The sequence below is a fragment of the Trichosurus vulpecula genome, chromosome 5, assembly GCF_011100635.1.
Source record: "Trichosurus vulpecula isolate mTriVul1 chromosome 5, mTriVul1.pri, whole genome shotgun sequence".
Lineage (NCBI taxonomy): Eukaryota > Metazoa > Chordata > Mammalia > Diprotodontia > Phalangeridae > Trichosurus > Trichosurus vulpecula.
The window spans coordinates 275,394,235-275,412,380 of NC_050577.1; the positions used below are offsets into that span (position 1 = coordinate 275,394,235).

General features: G+C 38.5%; 1 protein-coding gene across 1 annotated transcript in view; it reads left to right on the plus strand.

The window, feature by feature from the left end:
- The window catches only part of LIMA1 (LIM domain and actin binding 1), a 105,375-nt gene that overhangs the window by 45,298 nt on the left and 41,931 nt on the right, over positions 1 to 18,146 (plus strand). Inside the window, exons 3-4 of the mRNA XM_036761161.1 lie at positions 4,513 to 4,558; positions 11,962 to 12,423. Of these exons, the coding sequence (XP_036617056.1) occupies positions 4,513 to 4,558; positions 11,962 to 12,423 (508 nt within the window). The remainder of the gene's footprint in view (positions 1 to 4,512; positions 4,559 to 11,961; positions 12,424 to 18,146) is intronic.

Genomic DNA, 18,146 nt, shown 5'->3' on the forward strand with positions numbered 1-18,146 from the left:
CACTATACAGATTGATAAAAACCAAAGATCCCAGCTGGAGGAGCAAGAATTCTATTCAGCAAAAACTTACTGGGAAAACTGGAAAGCAGCCTGGCAGAAACTGAGTAGAAACCAAAAACTCACACACACTGCAAATTAAGACAGTCTCCAAAGGGGCACATGACTTATGCAAAAAGGGTGACATAAACAAATTAGAGAAGCAAGAGGAAATAACCTGTCAAACCTATATATAGGGAAGAGTTTGTGATCAAATAAGAGAGAGAATATCACAGAAGGTAAAATGTACCACGGATAAAATTTCAAAGTTTTTGTGGAAACAAAGAAAAGCAGAAAAGGGGGGAAATCTTTGCAGCAAGTTTTTCTGATAAATAAGATATATAAGGAACTGATTCAAGTTTATAAGAACAAGAATGATTCTCCAACTGATAAATGGTCAAAGGATATGAATAGGTACTTTTCAGAGGAAGAAATCCAAGCTATTGATAGCTCTATGAAAAAATGCTCTCAATTGCTAATAATCATAAAGATGCTAATTAACAAAACTGAGGTTCTACTTCACATCTATCAGATTGGCAAAGTTGACCAAAAAAATAACAAATATTGGAGGGGATGTGGGAAAACAGCTAAATTAATGCACTATGTTAGGTGGAGCTGTTGGTCCTCTAGCCGTTCTGGAAAGCAGTTTGAAACTGTGTCCCAAAAGCTACTAAACTGTGTAGACCTTTTGATCTGTGATACAGCTACTAGGCCTAGCCCACAAAGAGATCAAAAAAAGACAAAAAGGACCCATATGTACAAAAATATTTATAGAAACTCTTTTTATAGTAGCAAAGAATTAGAAACTGAGGAGGTGAATTGAAGAATGAACAAGTTATGGTACGTATATGATGGAATACTCTTGTGCTATAAGGAATTACGAAAAGGATGATTTCAGAGAAACATGGGAATAAATAAATACAGAGTGAAGTGAGTAGAATCAGGAGAATAATTTATATAGTAACAACAATATTTTAAAGACAGAACTTTGAAAGGATTTAAAACTTCTCAGCACAGTGACCCATCACAGTTCCAGAGGACTCAAGATGAAGTGAGCTACGTGCCTCTTGATAGAGAAATAGTGGATTCACATTGTGGGGGAGGGGAGTGGAGGGGACTTAGCCAATTCAGCAATTGGTTTTGCTTGACTCCACAAGTTTATAGTACTAGTTTTGTTTTTCTTGCTTTCTCAATGGAGGTGGGGTTGGAGGTGGGAGGAAGGGGGCAGAAATTGCAGATAAGAAAATAAATTTTAATTCAAAAAAAGATCCCTGGTGTGGCTGAGTCAAAAACCTCAATCAGTCAATAACTATTAGTGCCTATTATGTCTCAGGCACATTGCTAAGCACTGGGGATACAAATATAAAAAAGAAAGATAGTCCCTACCCTCAAGGAGCATAAAATCTAATTGTGAGGGGAGGTGCTGGGACATAGTGGAGAAGTCAGAGAAGTCCCAAGGTAGTGCAGCCAGATGAGAAAACTTTCAGTGTGTCCAGAATGTTCTCATCTAGGGCCAGGTCTGATTACTAGTCTCCTAGTCTGAGCTTAGCGAGCTCCTGATCCCTCAGTTTGAGTCTGGGTGACGGAACTTCAGGCTTCTCCTTAAGTGGGTACACTGCTGCTTGTCCCACTCTCTGCTAGCTAGAAGGTGCTATTGATTCAAAGCAACAGATTGCAGGCTTCTCCTTGACTTGGTCAGAGACATGAAGGTGCTGCCAATTTCTATTCTTGCTTCTTGCAAGCACGCAGCCTCATCTCCATGACCACCGCTTGCCCTGGTATGCAGTTAGCCTTAGGTTGAAGTTGCAGCATCAAGTCAGTAAGTCACTTGCCCCTAGGTTTAGGTCTCCTCATTCCACATTAGATCCACATTCCCTTCCCCCAGTGACAAAACTACCAATTGTATCCTATTCCTGCAGAGAAGGCAAGTATTGGGTACAAACTAGGGGTGGGGTTTAGTAAGGTGTGATCAGTGATAGGATAAAAGTACAAGATAGAGGACAGAAACCGTTTCTCTAAGAGATCAAGACTGGGGAGAGAAGAGAGTGTAGTCAGAGCAAAGGCAATGGTCTAGGAAAATATGGAAGGCTAGAGAGTTTGGAAATTTTGGTGAGAACAAATAGGTTTAGGTGGAGTAAGACAGAAAGATGTGATAAGAGATTATGAAAAAAGCTGCTGGTGATACCTCAGTTTTCTCAACTGTAAAATGGAGATAGGAATAACACCTACAACTCATGGTTGTTGTGAGGATCTGATGAGATAATATTTTTTTCAAGTGCTTAGTTCAAAGTTGTGGCATATGATTGTGATGAAGTATTATTATGCTCCAGTGAAGAAATGGTGAGGAAGGTGGTTTCAGAAAACCATGGCAAGACCTGTATGAACTGAAGCAAAATGAAATGAGAGGAGCCCAGAGTTCATTATGCACAGTGACAGCAGTGTTGTTGTAATGATGATCAGCTGTGAATGATGTGGCTACTCTGATCAATACATTAGTCTGATTCAAAACAATTCCAAAGGACTTATGATGGAAAAAAATGGTATCCACCTATAGAGAGAGAACTGATGGACTCAGAATGCAAATTGAAGTATAATTTTCTTGCTTTACTTTTCTTGCTTTTTTTTGGAATATGGCTAATGGGGACATATGTTTTGCACAATTTCACACATATAATGGATAACTGATATTGCTTACCTTCTCAATGAGAATTTAGAACTCAAAATTTAAAAAGAATGCTAAAAATATTAGAATGTTTTTAAGTGCTTATTTAAATACCTGGCACATAGTAAGTGTTTAAATGTTTGTTTGTTTTTAAGAAAGATTATGAGAGAATAAAGGAATTTGAGAGTTCTTGAGAACGGAAGTGGAACATTTATCAGCAACAGCCTGACCAAGTATGTGGTCCGCTTTATGTGTAGCTGAAGTAGGATGATAGAATAAATCATGGAAGTTGAGTAAATTGATAAAATCTTAGGTTAGAGTGTATAAGGGAGCATCAGTATAAAGCTGAAAGTCTCCTCTAGTATGAGAGCAGGAGCTAGGGTAGAGAGGGAGACTATAAAGCAATTCACTGAGAAAGAAGGAAGAATGTACTTGGTGTCAGGAGATAATAGCCACCAGGCCTGGATTAGTTGATATATTTGGACAGTGTAAGCCTCTAAGAAGAGAAGATAGCTAAGTGGTAACAGCAGAGAAAGTCTGGAAGTGGTATTCTAACCCTGCCCCAGACAAATTTTTCGGAGGATGCGGTATATGAGACAATGCAACAGGTATCAGAAAGGATGCTAAGAAACGTAGTATCATTGGTGGGATAAATGTGGGAGGACACCTCTCAGTGAATATCAAGAGCAAGAAGGAAGGAACATGAGAGAAAGTGGAATGAAGGTAGGTTTGTTAATTCTAAGTGATAATTCTTGAGGGCACAAGTAGAAGAGATGGGTTGATTTGGAGAGGGACATGGACAGGGATAAGATTGAAGTGGATGGAGGTGAAGAGTAGGCAACAGGAGTTGGGGGGGAATGTTTGCTCTTTGGTAGTCCAGGATTCAGTGTCACAGAGAATGAGAGAGTAAGAGAGGGTGGGCATCTCCTACGCCTTGAGGAGTGGATTCAGGCAGAGTATCACCGGTGGGAAGAGCTCTTGAAGGCAGCTGAGTAGGATGTTCAAGGGGACTTAACCCGAAGGACTTATACCTGTTGTACAGGCCTTATGGTCTCTCCGGAGACTGAGAAACCTAAGCAGATCTTGGCTGTTAGTCTGGTTCTTGGTGTACCCCTGCTGCCCAAACAGCGGCTTAACTGTTGAACATGTCACAGTAATAGTCTGTGAACTTTACCCAGCTTAGTCACTTTAAAATTTGTTTAGCACTGATTGGTAAGCACTGGGTAAGTAGGAGCTAACCATAGTAAGACTGGCGGATTTTGGTATAATGGGGAGTGTGGCTTTAAGGGATCAAATGCCCTATCAACCTTGGATTCAAGACTCCTAGTAAGCTGGTTTTATTCTGTTATGCTGGTCTTTATCTTCCCTATTTTCCTTGAAGTGGTCCCTAAACACCCCAGATGGCCCTTGTTAGTCTTTAAACTAAGGGTGATCCAGGTTCAGGCTTTACAAACTTAGCTCAATCTGGACCAGACTGCATCACCCTTACACCTGATCTAATTTGGTGTTAAATACCTCGTAACTCTCACCCTGAGATGAAGTTACCACAGACACTCAGTGGGTAGTGTATCTGAAATATGCCCCAACTGGCTTTCTTAGAGACCAGAAGGGTGGAGTAGAAAGAGCCAGGTGGCAGAGTTTGAGGATCTGGTGGGTCCCACTTCTGATGCTTCCTATACTTGTGACCCTTCCTGGCACTCAGGTAACTCATTTGTTAAATGAAAAGTTGGATTGGATAACTTTTGACATCCCTTCTAGGTTGTAACCTTTGAAACAGTTATTGATCTTATGATATCTTATTTTCTCTTCTGAAGGTATCAGAAAGCAGCTGAAGAAGCAAATACAGATAAGAAGAGAAATGTAAGTATTCAAAAAATTACCACGTCTCTCATAATAACATGAAGAGAGCCTGTGTCACTGAGCTACAGGCAATCACTATGGGGTTTTTCAGCTCCTTGTCAGCTAAGCTAGGCAGTCATGCCAAATGTTTAGATTTCTTAGCTGTTTACTTAGGAAAACTTGACTCAGACTTATTGAATCTCACTTTTCCAGTTAAGTTTTGCTTTTGACCCACTTTCTTTTTTTGGTTCCCTGAAAGATGGAGAAGTCAAGTGATATGTCTGAGGTCAACAAGACAGTTTACTGGTTGTGCTCCAATTGGAACTCAAGGTTTTTCTGTTCTTGTCATCTTTTCCTTTAACTGCACAATGTAAATGTTTCTTCCATGATTTTTAACCATCTTTGCTGCTTCTTTGATTCTGTGACTTAATTCTTTAAAGCATCATTTCCCAGACTTTTTTTTGTTATAAACTGCTTAGAGGTTTGAAATATATTGGGAGAACCCATGAATGCTACTTGTAGGTGGAATGGAAAAGTGGCTTAGATATGAAATATCAATGGAATATACGTCAAGGACACCATCAAAATATAGGAAACAGAATCTGTTTTATGCTGAATTGTTGCCTTGTAATAAGTTGTTGAAATATGTTGTTAAATATATTTAATTTAATTTTTAATATTTTTGAGGGGGAAGTAATACTGAAGTTTTTTCTTGAAGTGCTCAGAGGTCACTTAGTACAACTTGTACCCGAACAAGAATCTCCTCTATAAAACAGAATCTTAATTTGTGTTGTAGGCAGCTAGGTGGGGCAGTAGATAGGGAACCGATCTTGGAGTCAAGAACACTTGAGTTCAAATCCACCCTCAGACCTTACTACTTTTGTGACCTTGGGCAAGTCAGTTTGATTCCGCTTTCTCAACTGTAAAATGTAAAAAATAAAAGAGCAGCACTTACCTCCCAGGGTTGTTGTGAGGATCAGATGAGATCAGCGTAAAGCTCTTAGCACAGTGCCTGGCACATAGTGAGTGCTATATACATGTTAGCTATTATTATTTAGAACACTATGAGGAAATAATGCTTTAAAACAAAATTCCTTGACCCCTAATCCCGTTAGCTGGTTGAAGATTCACAAAATGCAAGGGTCCACAGGTGTCTCTAAAAGGTTTGCTGCACTTCAGCGAAGGAGTTGTATGGTACGGAGAGAAGATGGGCAGGTCACGTAATAAGAATGAGGGATGACAGGTGGACAGTCAAAGTGCTCCAATGGTACACTCAGGATGCAGGGACAAAGTGAGGAAGGCCTCTAGCACAGTGTGTAGAGACCCATTGGTATTTTTTGGGAGGGGCAGGGGTGAATGGATTTCAGTCTCCAACACCACAGGTTTGTTCCAGTATGCTGTATTTATTTTCCTCAGATTCTTTGGCGTAGAATGTGTTCATTTAGCTGAATATTTTTTAAAATTTAAGTTTTGACTTCTATAAAGATAAGTCTGGGAATGACGCCTGACACACTAGAAAACAGTCAAGATGTGAAAGGGTCTTAACAGGCTGGAGCGCTGGACTGAATCTAAGAAGATGAAACTCAGGATAAATGTAAAGTCTTGTACTTGAGTACAAAAAGTCAGCTTCATAAGTATGTATGGAGCGGATGTGGTAAAACAGCAGTTATTCCGAAAAGCTTCTGGGGCTTTTAGTGGACTCATTACATGTCAGCAGTGTGCTTTGGGAATCAAAAAAGCTAATATAGTCTAGTGTTCCATTTAGAAGGGCATGTCTTCGGGGGGGGGGGGGCGGGGCATAGCTTTCAGGATTGGGAGAGGGAAAGGGTTAATAGTTCAGCTATACTTAACCCCTGTGGGCAACATGGTTTAAGAAGCATGTTGATAATCTGGAGAGCATCTGAGGAAGACAACCAGGATGGTGAAGGGCCTCAAGGGCTTGTCATATGACGACTGTATTTGTTTATCTTGCAGAACAGATTCATAAAAGGCTGCCTCAGTGAGAAACACCAGACTCAATGGGTGAAAATTGCAGAGAGGCCAATTTAGGCTTCATATTAGGAAAAGCTTCCTAACAATTAGAATTGTCCAAAAGTACAGTGGATTGCCTCAGGACGGTAGCTTTCCCTTCAAGCAGGAGCTAGATGACTGCTTGTGGGGTAGCTTATAGTAGTAGTAGGGATTCTTTTCGTATATGACTTGGACTAGATGGCCATTGAGGTCCCTCTAATTTCTGTGATTCATAGGATCACAAATGTAGAGCTGGAAGGGAAATCAGCGGTCATTGAATCCAACTGCTCATTTATAGGCAAGGAAACTGAAGCACAAAGAGGTTAACTAACTTGCTTATGGTCACAGAGTTATCAGGCAGTGGAGCCAGGGTTTAAACCCAGGGTGTTTAACGCCAAACCCAGCACTCTTTTGGACGTCAAGTCTGTAAGTAATAGTTTAACTGAGTGAACTCTGCAATATTGCTTTCTGTGATGAATGAAAGTTCACATTAAGGTTAGGTTTGTAGTCAGGAAGGTTTGAGATGGAAAAGGAGGATCACTGTCGCATGTCATGTTAAAATTTTACTGTATTCCCAAATATGTTTGTAAAAGATACTAGAACTGTACTCAGTAAATAAATGACTGTGAAGCACTGTGCTAGGGATACGGAAGTAAAGAACTCCTGCATCTGTGGAGTTTAAGGAGAGGAATGTAACATATACAGGAGTGACCCAGATCTAGAACATTATCAGAACAGAAATGAGGTTAGTATGTCCTGACATCAGTCCATAACCATTTGTTCAGTACCATCTACGTTCTAGGCACTGTGCTGAATGTTGAGGAAACAAGAAAGGTGAAAGTCCCTGCCCTTGACAAGCTCACGATCTGATGGAGGAGACAACGTGGAAATAATGATGTACAAACAAGCTATATAGAAGGTGTCTTTATGAAGCCATACTGTCTCCCACAAGTTTTCTTTCCCTAAATGCTAATAAACCATTCCTTTAATAATTCATCCTAGACTTTCGCTAAGACAATCAGGAGGTGGACATGCCCTGATTTGAGAGAGAGAGGAAAGAGAAAAAGAGAGAGACAGACAGACGGGCAGATGGACAAACACTGAGACCAACCAGGTTCTTAAAAGTATAGGCTTGTGAGCTTAGCTTGGGCTCCTGACAAGGTTTTAGAATATATTCTTAAAGAGATGGTTTGTGAGAATTAAGAAAGGGAAGTAATTACTTGGAGTTAGCATAGCTTCATCAGGAACAGCAAGTGCCTAACAAAATTTATTGCCTTTTTTAGTTTTTTTTTCTTAAAATTACTATTCTGGTAGATCATCAAAGGAATGCTGTAGTCATGGCATGCCTGGATTTAAGCAAGCTATTTAACAAAATCTCTCACATTTTCCTCGTATACAAGGTATTAGTATGTGGCCTAATAGCTAGAGAAGGATGACCAGACTGGTGAGGTGCCTATGGATAAGCAGAGTGAATCAAGTATAGGACTTGGAGTAAGAAAGACCTGAGTTCAAGTGTGTCCCCAGATACCAGCTGTAACCCTGGACGGATCACTCAATCTCTGTTTCCTCATCTCTGAAACAAGGAAAAATAATAGCACCTGCCTCCCAGGGTTGTTGTGAGGATGAAATGAAATAGTATTTGCAAAAAAAATGCAAAAAAAAAATTGCAAATATTGAAGTGTCATAAATAATCGTAATCGTAGTTATTATGACAGTAATTATTACATACAATATTTTTATACAAGTATTATTATTACATACAATAATAATGATAGTTATTATTACAAACAACAATTTAAGAAACTAGGTCTTTTAGCCTGGAGATGAGGAGACTTAGAAAGGACGTGATTATTGCCTCCAAGTAATTGAAGGACTGTCCTGGGAGAAAGGGATTAGGCTGTTTTGCTTGACCCCAGAAGGCAGAACCAGGAGCAATGGTTGAAGTTATAGATTTAGATTTCAGCCCTGTATTTGTAAAACTCTGCTAATAGAGCTGTTCAAAATGATAATGGTCTGTTTCAGGAGATAATTTGTTTCCAGGACCTAGAAGTTCATCAAGTAGAAGGTGAATAACCCTTTGGGGGGACATTTTAGAGGGTATTCCTATACAGATTGGTTTCATTTGGACAAGATTGCCTCTGAGATCCCTTCCAGATTCTGTGACTAGAAAATAGAACAATTAGGTGGATTCAGAATTGGTTGAATGGTCAGACCAAAAAAATAGCCATTAATCATTAGAGGTCAGCTTGGGAGGGAGAGTGCCCTCTATCCCTGAAATGTTCTCCCTCTTCTCTTAGATCTCTTGAAATCCCTAGGACTCTTCAAGCCAATTCCACTGACATTGCTTTGCATTGACGGTACTTACCTGCACACCTGTTGTATCCTCCCTGTAGGAAGTGAGCTCTTTGGCAAGGATTGCTTCCTTTTTGTGTTTGTTTTTCTCTTAGAATAATCAGTCCCTTGCATGTATAATAGAAGATGATAGCTAATGCTTATATAGTGTTTCCTGTGTGCCATGCACTGTGCTAAGCGCAGCGATTTCATGTGATCCTCATAACCATCCTGGGGGATAGGTGTTATTGTTATCCCCATTTTACAGATGAGATTCTTGCCCAGGTGGGATTTGAGCTCAGGTCTTTCTGATGGCAAGCCTCATGCTCTCTCCACTTGGCCACCAGCTGCCCAGGTACCTTATAAATCCACAATGAATTAAGGAGAGTGTTCCAAAGAACTTTCCTTGCCTCTGTGCTAGTCATCCTTTTCAGTGAATTGACTGAATCAAAAGTCAACAAACATTTATTAAAGTCCTGCTGCCTGTATGTAAGATGCTAGAGATAAAAAGACAAAAATTAAACAGTTCCTGTCTTCCACATATACACATACGTGAGTGTAGGTAAAATATACATAAATGGACACAATGGAGCCATGGGTGTTAGGCTGATCTAATTTTCAGGTGAAATGAAGCTGAGACAGACAGCTGATACGCTGGGTGACTAAAAGTCCTCCAAAACCCTCAGCAGGCTGGAATGATGGGCCAAATCTATACGATGTAATTTAATAGGAATAAATGTGAAGTCTCTCATGAGGGTTCAGAGGAACAACTGGACAAATACCAAACAGGAGCGTTGGGGCTAGACAATAGTTTGTATGGAAAGATCTGGAGATTTTAGTGGATTTCAAGCTCAATACAAGTGAATCAATAGCAGATATATGACAGATAAATACACTCTCAAGATATATTTAAAAAAGGCATAGTGTCTAGAACGAGAGACATAATTATCCAGCTTTATGTAGTCATGATTAGACTGCATCTGAAGTATTTGAGGTTTTGTTTTTTAATTTTAGGAAGGTTGTAGATAAGCTGGAAAACATCCAGTGGAAGGTAGCTGGGTTCTGAAGACTGGAGACTATACCATAGTTGGAAGAAATTAGGTACATTTTACCTAAAGAGATTAGGCCTAATGGGGCTAGAATAGCTTTCCTCAAGTTTTGTGAATGACTCTCACATGGAAGAAGAGTTATACTTGTTCTGCTTGGCCTCTGAAAGTAGAACTAGGAGCAACGGGTATAATTTACAGACAGAGAAGCAGATTTCTAGCTTGATTTAAAGAAAACCTTCTTAATAGAGCAGTGAAATAGATGGCCTCAGGAGGCAGTGGTTTTTCCTTCATGGTTGTCTTTGATCAGAGACTAGAATATAGATTCCACTCGTTCAAGAATGTTAGGGAATTCCCATTTCGTTATGGGTTATATTAGATGATCCCTGGGGTCTCCTCTAATTCTGAGATTCCATGATACATGGTAGAATGTGATGGAGCAAAGGAAAGATCCGGATCAAGTATGCTAGAAAAAATTTGAAGGAAGAACTTACATTCTTCTAAGGGGATTGAGAAAGTCTTCATCAAGAAAACAGCTCCTGAGCTGGGCCTTGAAGATTTCCACAGACTGGGATAAAGAAGTAAGTTATAGACACGGAAGATAGCTTGTGTGGATGTACAGAGGGGAAAAGACTATAGGATGAAATAGGGCAATACTAGGGATCCAGTTTGTTTGGAAGGTGAGGTGCATTTAGTAGAGTAGGGTGAAATAAGATTTAAAAGGTTGGTTGGAGCCAAGTTTATGAAAGTTAATAATAATGATAACAGCAACAATAATAATAGTGCAGACGCATTGACGTTCTCCTAAGAGCAGTAGGTTTAAGACTTGCACAATGCTTTACATATGTATTATCTTATTTTAGGTTAAGAAGTTTGCATTTTTTCTATAGACAGTCAGGAACCACTGACATTTTTTGATCAGTGTAATGACTTGTCAAACCTGTACATTAAGCAGATTATGTTGATAGTTCTGTGAAAGTTGAATTGGATAAGGGAGTGGCTCCAGACAGGGAGACCAGTGAGGATGCTCTTAATATTGTCCAGGGACGAAGTGAAGAGGACTTCAGCTAGAGTGCGACAGTGTCATAGAAGATGAATGGTAATGGAAGTAAGAGAACATGGAAGCAGAACAACAACAGAATTTTACACAGGGCTTTCAGATTTGAAAAATGTGTTGCATAATTATCTTATTTGATCCTCACAACAGCCGTATGAGATGAAGGTGCTGTTAACTAGACTTTGGACTTGACAGTTAATTGGATGGGGAGGTGGGATTGAGGGAGAAAAAGAATCAAAGATTAGCCTGGGTTACTGATGGTGTCAGGCAGGATCCGAGGGGAGGTAAGTTCCACTTTGGACCTGCTGGGCTCTAAGTGCTCCTGGCAGATGAAGGTAGAGTTATGTAAGCAGGCGCTCAGGGAAAGATAGATAGAAGATCTGGCAATTTTCTTCATAAAAGTGACAAGTAAAGTCTGAGAACAGATGAAATAAACAAGGTGGAGAGATTAGAAAGAAATTAGAAAAATTATAATATATATATTTAAAATTTATGCAAACACATAAAAATTGTTTCTAAGATGTTTTAGTTTATTAATATTATGTGGAATGACTGTGTGCTTTCATCTGCCCTCTATCTCTTTTCCTTAAAAACCTTACATTAAACTCTTACTAATTTAGACATAATGCTTAAAGTTTCCGGCATTTGGATATTGTTCCTTTTCCCTTAATTCTTAGAGTGAAAACCTCTGTCTCCAAGGTAACTACCATTAGATTTGGACTTTTCTTTCTTCCCATTTTGTCCTTATAAGTCTCTCCTGTTTTATCACTTCCTGCTTCAGTCTCTGACTTTCTTTCTCTTCCCCCCTCCCACCCCTGGGGTGTAGGCTTTCTCCATGTGGCACAGTCGTAACTGTTCACAGCTGTCTGAGACAGCAGTGAACAAGGAGCAGTGCGGAGTTTTAACTTTCATTTTACAGAAAATATGTTTGATGCTTCAACAGACAGGTTGTAACTAGCAATAATTTCTCTTTCTTCCAGAACACTGAGAACTTCCCCCAGCATTTTAGAAAGGGGACTCTGAGTGTGTTAAAGAAGAAGTGGGAGAATCCAGAGCTGGGAACGGAGCCTCAGACAGAATCTCCACGGAACAGCAGTGGTGAGGTGAGACTGAAGGTCGACCGTCTCTGTGTTCCAGTGGAAAACAACACTTCTTCAGTAGCTGAAACTACTCAAGTAGAAGGGATTGATACCAGATCTAGACTTCAGTCCTCTCCAGAAGCCTTTATCCAGGCTCAGTATCCCAGCAATCACAGTGAAGAATTTAACGTCCATTCACTAGAGACTGACAAAATGGAAAATTGCCTGAGAGAATCCAAGCAAGAAGTAGGAAAACCTGAAGCCAATGAGAACCCAGATGCTACAGGCAAAATAGAGAAATATAACGTCCCACTCAACAGACTTAAAATGATGTTTGAGAAGGGAGATACAGCTCAGACAAAGGTAAGGACAGTGGATTGCAAACTTAAACAATTAAGCCGTCTACTTTTCTAGTGCACCAAGAAAATCAATACATTAAGTATATAAGGGCTGTTACAATTGATATCTTTTTTGCTTTGTAGGTAGTGAATTAATTGTGGGTTTCAGTTTCAAATTAATTTCACAGTCATAATCTGATTTTTTTTTAACAGGGTAAATTCAGTTTAAATTTCAAGCTAATCCAAAGGAGTAGGATGAGATGTGGAATAAGCTGAAAATTGTGTCTTGTGCTTTTCCTTTTAATTCTTCTTTCTGTGCCTTTGTCATTTTAAGCCTTAATTGTGAAATCATGGTTAAGATTCCATCTATTTTGACACAGCTACAGATGAAGTGTTATGCTAAAGTTTCAGCATTATGACTTGTCTCTTTCCCAGCCGAATCCTTTCTTTTAAACTTCCTCCTTTGTGCTCTCAACAAATGTTTTCTATCAGCTAAAATCCTTTCCCAGGGAAAAAAAAATAAGTGAAGATGGTAAGCCTAGCCTTTGCCTTCACTAGTTTTGACTTGCAAATACATAGGGCTTGCATTTTCCTACAAGTGCTAATGAAATTTGATCCTGCATGTGGACTGCAGACTAGGTCCCTAGAGGGAATTAACTAGAAAATGAGTTGCATATGCCAGTGACTTATAACACAGTCCAGGGGCCTCCGAGTTGGTAGATTTTTCCAGTTTTCTCATAGTTTCCTACATATTTGGTTGTTTCAATGGAGTGGTTTGTTACAACATTCATTATGATTAAATAAACAGATTTCATGGTGAGTAAGCCATTACTTGCTCTACATACCATCTAGATAGGAATGCTGATTGTACAAAGCTAAATATTTAGCCTGAATACCTGTTTACAAACTCTTTTTGTGAGGAAATCTTTTTTGCTACTTGAGTTAAAAATGAGCAGTGAGTCCTTTTGTTAAGGCCTGGAGAACCAAGTAGGTTGTGAACAAATTGATCTCTTCTTGGAACTTTGAAAGAACAGTGCTCCTCAAGTTTGATCCCTTGAAAAGTTCTTGATTAAGTTATATTTGGGAAAATAGATGTGAGGAAGAAAGAAGATTTTTAAAAGAAAAAGGTGCTAAATTTCAAAAGTCAGGTTAGTTTTCTCCATTGAATAAGAATTGGCTTTCTATTTATCCATAGCATTGAAACTAATTGTCATTAATGTTGTGCAACAGTTTTAATTTTTTTTTTAATAAAATGAAGCATGTGTTGCCAAAGGCCTTTTTCCCTACTTAAATTCTGTTCCCACCCAGTTTCATACTATAGGCCTACCAAATCTCCTTTTCTTCTTCACAGACTTTATCAAGAGAAAAAGGAATTTTAAATGAAAGGAGAAAAATTTCAGAAATCTAAAATGGGGGTAAAGGGCTATGTTGTAACTCAAAGCACCATTGTAAGTTGCCACCTCACAGACCCTGTTAGGGGCAGAAGAGCTGATGTCATACCAGCACATACAATGCAGATACAGTGAGGAAGGCCTAGATGCATGTTGAAACTGATCTAAGGTAGAAAATGACTGGGATAGTAATACAAAGTGCTAACACATGCAAGGATCTAAAGAGAAGCATTGTTTTTTTTTCTTCTTTGCATTTTCCCCCCAAGTTGTTGACCAGGAGATCGTGGGCCAGAACAAGCTTGTCTGTAGTCTGGTTGGAGTAGAGCTCTGGCATACATTTAATAAGAGCCTACCCAGAGGGCAAATGTTGTTGGATAACCCGGTGGTATGGAAGTGTTTGAGAAGTGCCGACATTTGGCTGCAACCTTCTTGTACCTTTTCCACTCACTGTTTTAAAGAGTTGTAACACTTAATAGATTGCTTAGGACAGTCTTTTGAACTGCACTTGGCCTTATTGGGGTTTACACCTGTTTAAATAATTACCATTTTCTGTGTTGGGAAACCATTCTGGGCTGCTCTAAATAGTGGACTAGAGATAAATTAAACTGGACTACAGAACTATATGTAGTATCTAGTTATCTGTATGTAGTTATTACTAGCATTGATTCAGCTTTAACTTAGCTAAGACATTAAGCAGAAAAAGCCATAGAAATGTGGTATAGTATTTATAGGATAATAGGAACTCTTTTAGAATGTAGATTCTACTTTGTACGTTCTAGGAAGATGCAGTGAAAGCTATTATTTGTTTTTCAGTGAAAATTAGTGAACCTAAAGTATTAAGTACAAATTACAGGAATATAACTCCATGATTGCTCTTCATATTAGCCATTCTTAGTTATCTTTGGTTTGGGGGCAGCAAGAAAATGGATTATGGAAATATTTAGATAATCCAAATTCTACCAGTATTTTATCAGCTACTAGGCGGTCTAGTCTTTCCCTCTAGTGGAGGTGTTATTTAATTTTCTACTGAATACAAAACAGAAGATAAGATCCCTTCAGAGGTACAGTTCCTTTTTAGTTAAGTTTAACTTTTACATCACAGTTAAACTTAGTACCTCAATCAGTCATCTTGCCAAGCATATGTTAAAAATGACTATGTATGTGTGGTAAACTGATCAAAGCAACCTATAGTCATTACTAGAAAATATTGCAAATGATATGTACTGTTGACAGTGCTAGTGAGGACCTCTTTTACAAATGATAGATACAGGAAAAATATATAACCTCTAGGATTCTTTCCACCCCTGAGAGTCTGTATTTCTCTCTCAATTTTGAGTTCTCTTCATTCAGTAAGCATTCCATTCCTATCTAACCTTGTGGGCTAAATTTATTGATTTGTCTTATATGTCTTTAAACATGTGGTATTAAAGAACTCTGTTGAACAGAAGCCCAAATTTGAGTCTGGGAGAATTGATACATTCTCCACAGTTTTTAATTTTTATATCACATCTAGTTTTTAGGGTTTGTTTTTTGCATAGTATTATGTCCAAGACTTTCTTAAAATGTTTTCCATTTTTGTCTGTTAAGTTTTGAGTCTTTCACTACATACTGACCTATCTGTCTTCAGGGATTTAAGATGGGGTAAGAGGGTAAGAGACAACTAGATGGCTCAGCGGATAGAATGCTAAGCCTAGAGTCAGGAAGACCTGAGTTCAAATTTGCCTCAGACACAAGTTTACTTTTGTTGAGTTTAAGATGTCTATGGGAGATAAAATTTGAGATGTCTAGTAGGCAGTTGGATATGATACTAGAGGTTAGCAGAGAGATTAGTGCTGGATAAGTAGATTTGAGAATCATCGCTATAGACATCATAATGTGATCCATTGGAGCAGATGAGATCACCAAGCAAAATTTTCTAGAGGGAGAACAGAAGGCCCTGCACAGAGCCTTGGGAGAAGGTCTAGCAAAGGAGTCTGAGAAGGAGCAGTCAGATGAGTAAGAGGAGACCCAGTAGAGAGTAGTGTCATGAAAACTAGAAGAAAAGAGGATGAACAATAGTGTCAAAGACTGAAGAGAGATCAAGAAAGATGAGGACAGAGAAGAGGCCATTAGATCTGGCCTTTAAAAGATCATTCGTTACTTCAGAGAGAGCCGTTTCAGTTGAGTGATGAACTCAGGAGCCAGACTTCAGAGAGTTAAGAAGAGAGTGAGAGGAAAGGAAGAGGACACACCTATTCGTAGATGGCCTCTCACAAAAGAAAGGAGAGATATTGAAAGATAGCGGGAACAGAAGGGTCAAATGAAGGTTTTTTGGCTTTTAAGGGAGATATGGGCGTGTTTGTTGGCAGTAGGAAAAAACCAAGAGACAGGGAAAGATTGAATTTAAGTAAGACTATAGGGATGATAGAGAAAACAGTCTTCTCCAGCAGCATGCCAAGGTGTCAGCTTTGGGAAGAAATGCTACCTTTTCATGTGAGACAAGGGTTAAGGAGAAGGTTTAATGTCAGAAGACATCTGAGTGATATGAAATGAGGAGGAAGGGAGAACAGGGAACTCTCAGAAAATTGTCTCAATTTTTTTCAGCAAAATATGAGGCAAGCTGCTCAGCTCTGAGGGTTGGGGGGAGAGGGAACAATAGGAGATTTGAGAAGGGATGAAAAGGTTTGGAAGAGGCACGAGAGAGAGAGAAACAGAGGACCATTTCATTTTTGTATTTGTGACTCCAAGGCTCACCACAGTACCTTGCATATGGTAGGGCTTAATAAATTCCTGTTGATTGATTGATAAAAAATAATCAAATAAACATGAAATGAGGAACAAAATAATTTGTCATAAAATTGTAATAGAAATAACCACATGAATTGCAGTATAAAATATTGGTTGTATATATTAATTTGACATAATAGATACTTTGCAACAGTCGTTGAGACAAATCCCAGTTCCAAGTACATTGCTTGGAAAAATGAGTTTATCAGTTAACAGAAAGGTAAGATGTGTCTTTTAAACTTCACAGCATAGTACTAACACTATCTTTTATTTGACCAGAATCATCTTGTTTCTACACTTTGACTTTATTTATTTTATTTGTGTATTAGCTCTGCTGTCTTCCTTCTGCATTGCTATGTGTCTCTGACTTCTTTCTGTTCATTCTTTGCTTAGTAATAATATTTATTACATTCACACACCATGATTTGTTCAGTTTTACCAAACTTCAGGCTGCTGATTTATTTCCAGCTTTTTGTTACTATAAGTAGTGCTCCTGTATAAGCTTTGTTGAGCGTAATGATCTTTTCTTATTGTCAGCTACCTTCATGTAACATAGTCCCAATGGTAGAATATCTGAGTCAAAGGGTATGAATATGAACACTTACTAGTTTTTCTTGCATAGTTTCAAATGCTTTTATTAGAACAGTAGAACCAATTCAGCCATGAATTAGCCTATTTATCTTTACATAGCCCTATCCAACAATGAGTTTCCCCATTTTTTTTGGCATCTTTGCTAGCATGAAAAATGTGAGGTGTGATACCTTAAAGTTGTTTTAATTTTCATTTTTTGGGTGGTTATTATATTTCTTCATTATTAAATTATCAGTAATTTATGTTATTTTAATTATTTTTCTGGTATTTAATATCTTAAAATTTTTTTCTTATTTTTTGGATCTGATTATTTACCTTTTTCTGACATTTTAATACTGTTCATATTCTGTGACCACTTCATGTAACATTTGAACTAAAATTAATGAATGAAAAGTATTTATTTTGTGGCCTTTCCTTGTAATACCTGATCCTTTTATCACCTTTGGCTTTCTTTTTTTTAAAGTATAGTCGTAGTCATGGTATATGTCATTTTTCCCCCCCAAAATTTTTGTTGATGCATTTTATTTTCATAAATTGGACACATTCTAACAAATATGCAGTTCTTTTATATCCCTAAAATGGTCATGGGTAAAACCATCTACAGGAGTGATCTCAACTAATAGTATATGTCACTTTTAACATTTCCTGTGTAACAGAAAGGAGAGACACATGTAAATATTGTTAACTAAATTTGATCCAAGCTTCTGTGCTGTTATTTTTTTTTTTTGGAGGGGGAAGGCAGGGCAGTTGGGATTAAGTGACTTGCCCAAGGTCACACAGATAGTGTGTCAGGTATCTGAGGCTGGATTTGAACTCAGGTCCTCCTGACTCCAGGGCCGGTGCTCTACTCATTGCGCCACCTAGCTGCCCCTCTGTTCTATTTAATGTCTTTATTTACATAGTTTCAGATATTAGATATTGTTCTTTGGACTCTGCTTTCTCAAATCAACTTTACTTCTTGTAAGTATTTTCATATTTTCCTGAATTATTCATATTTGCT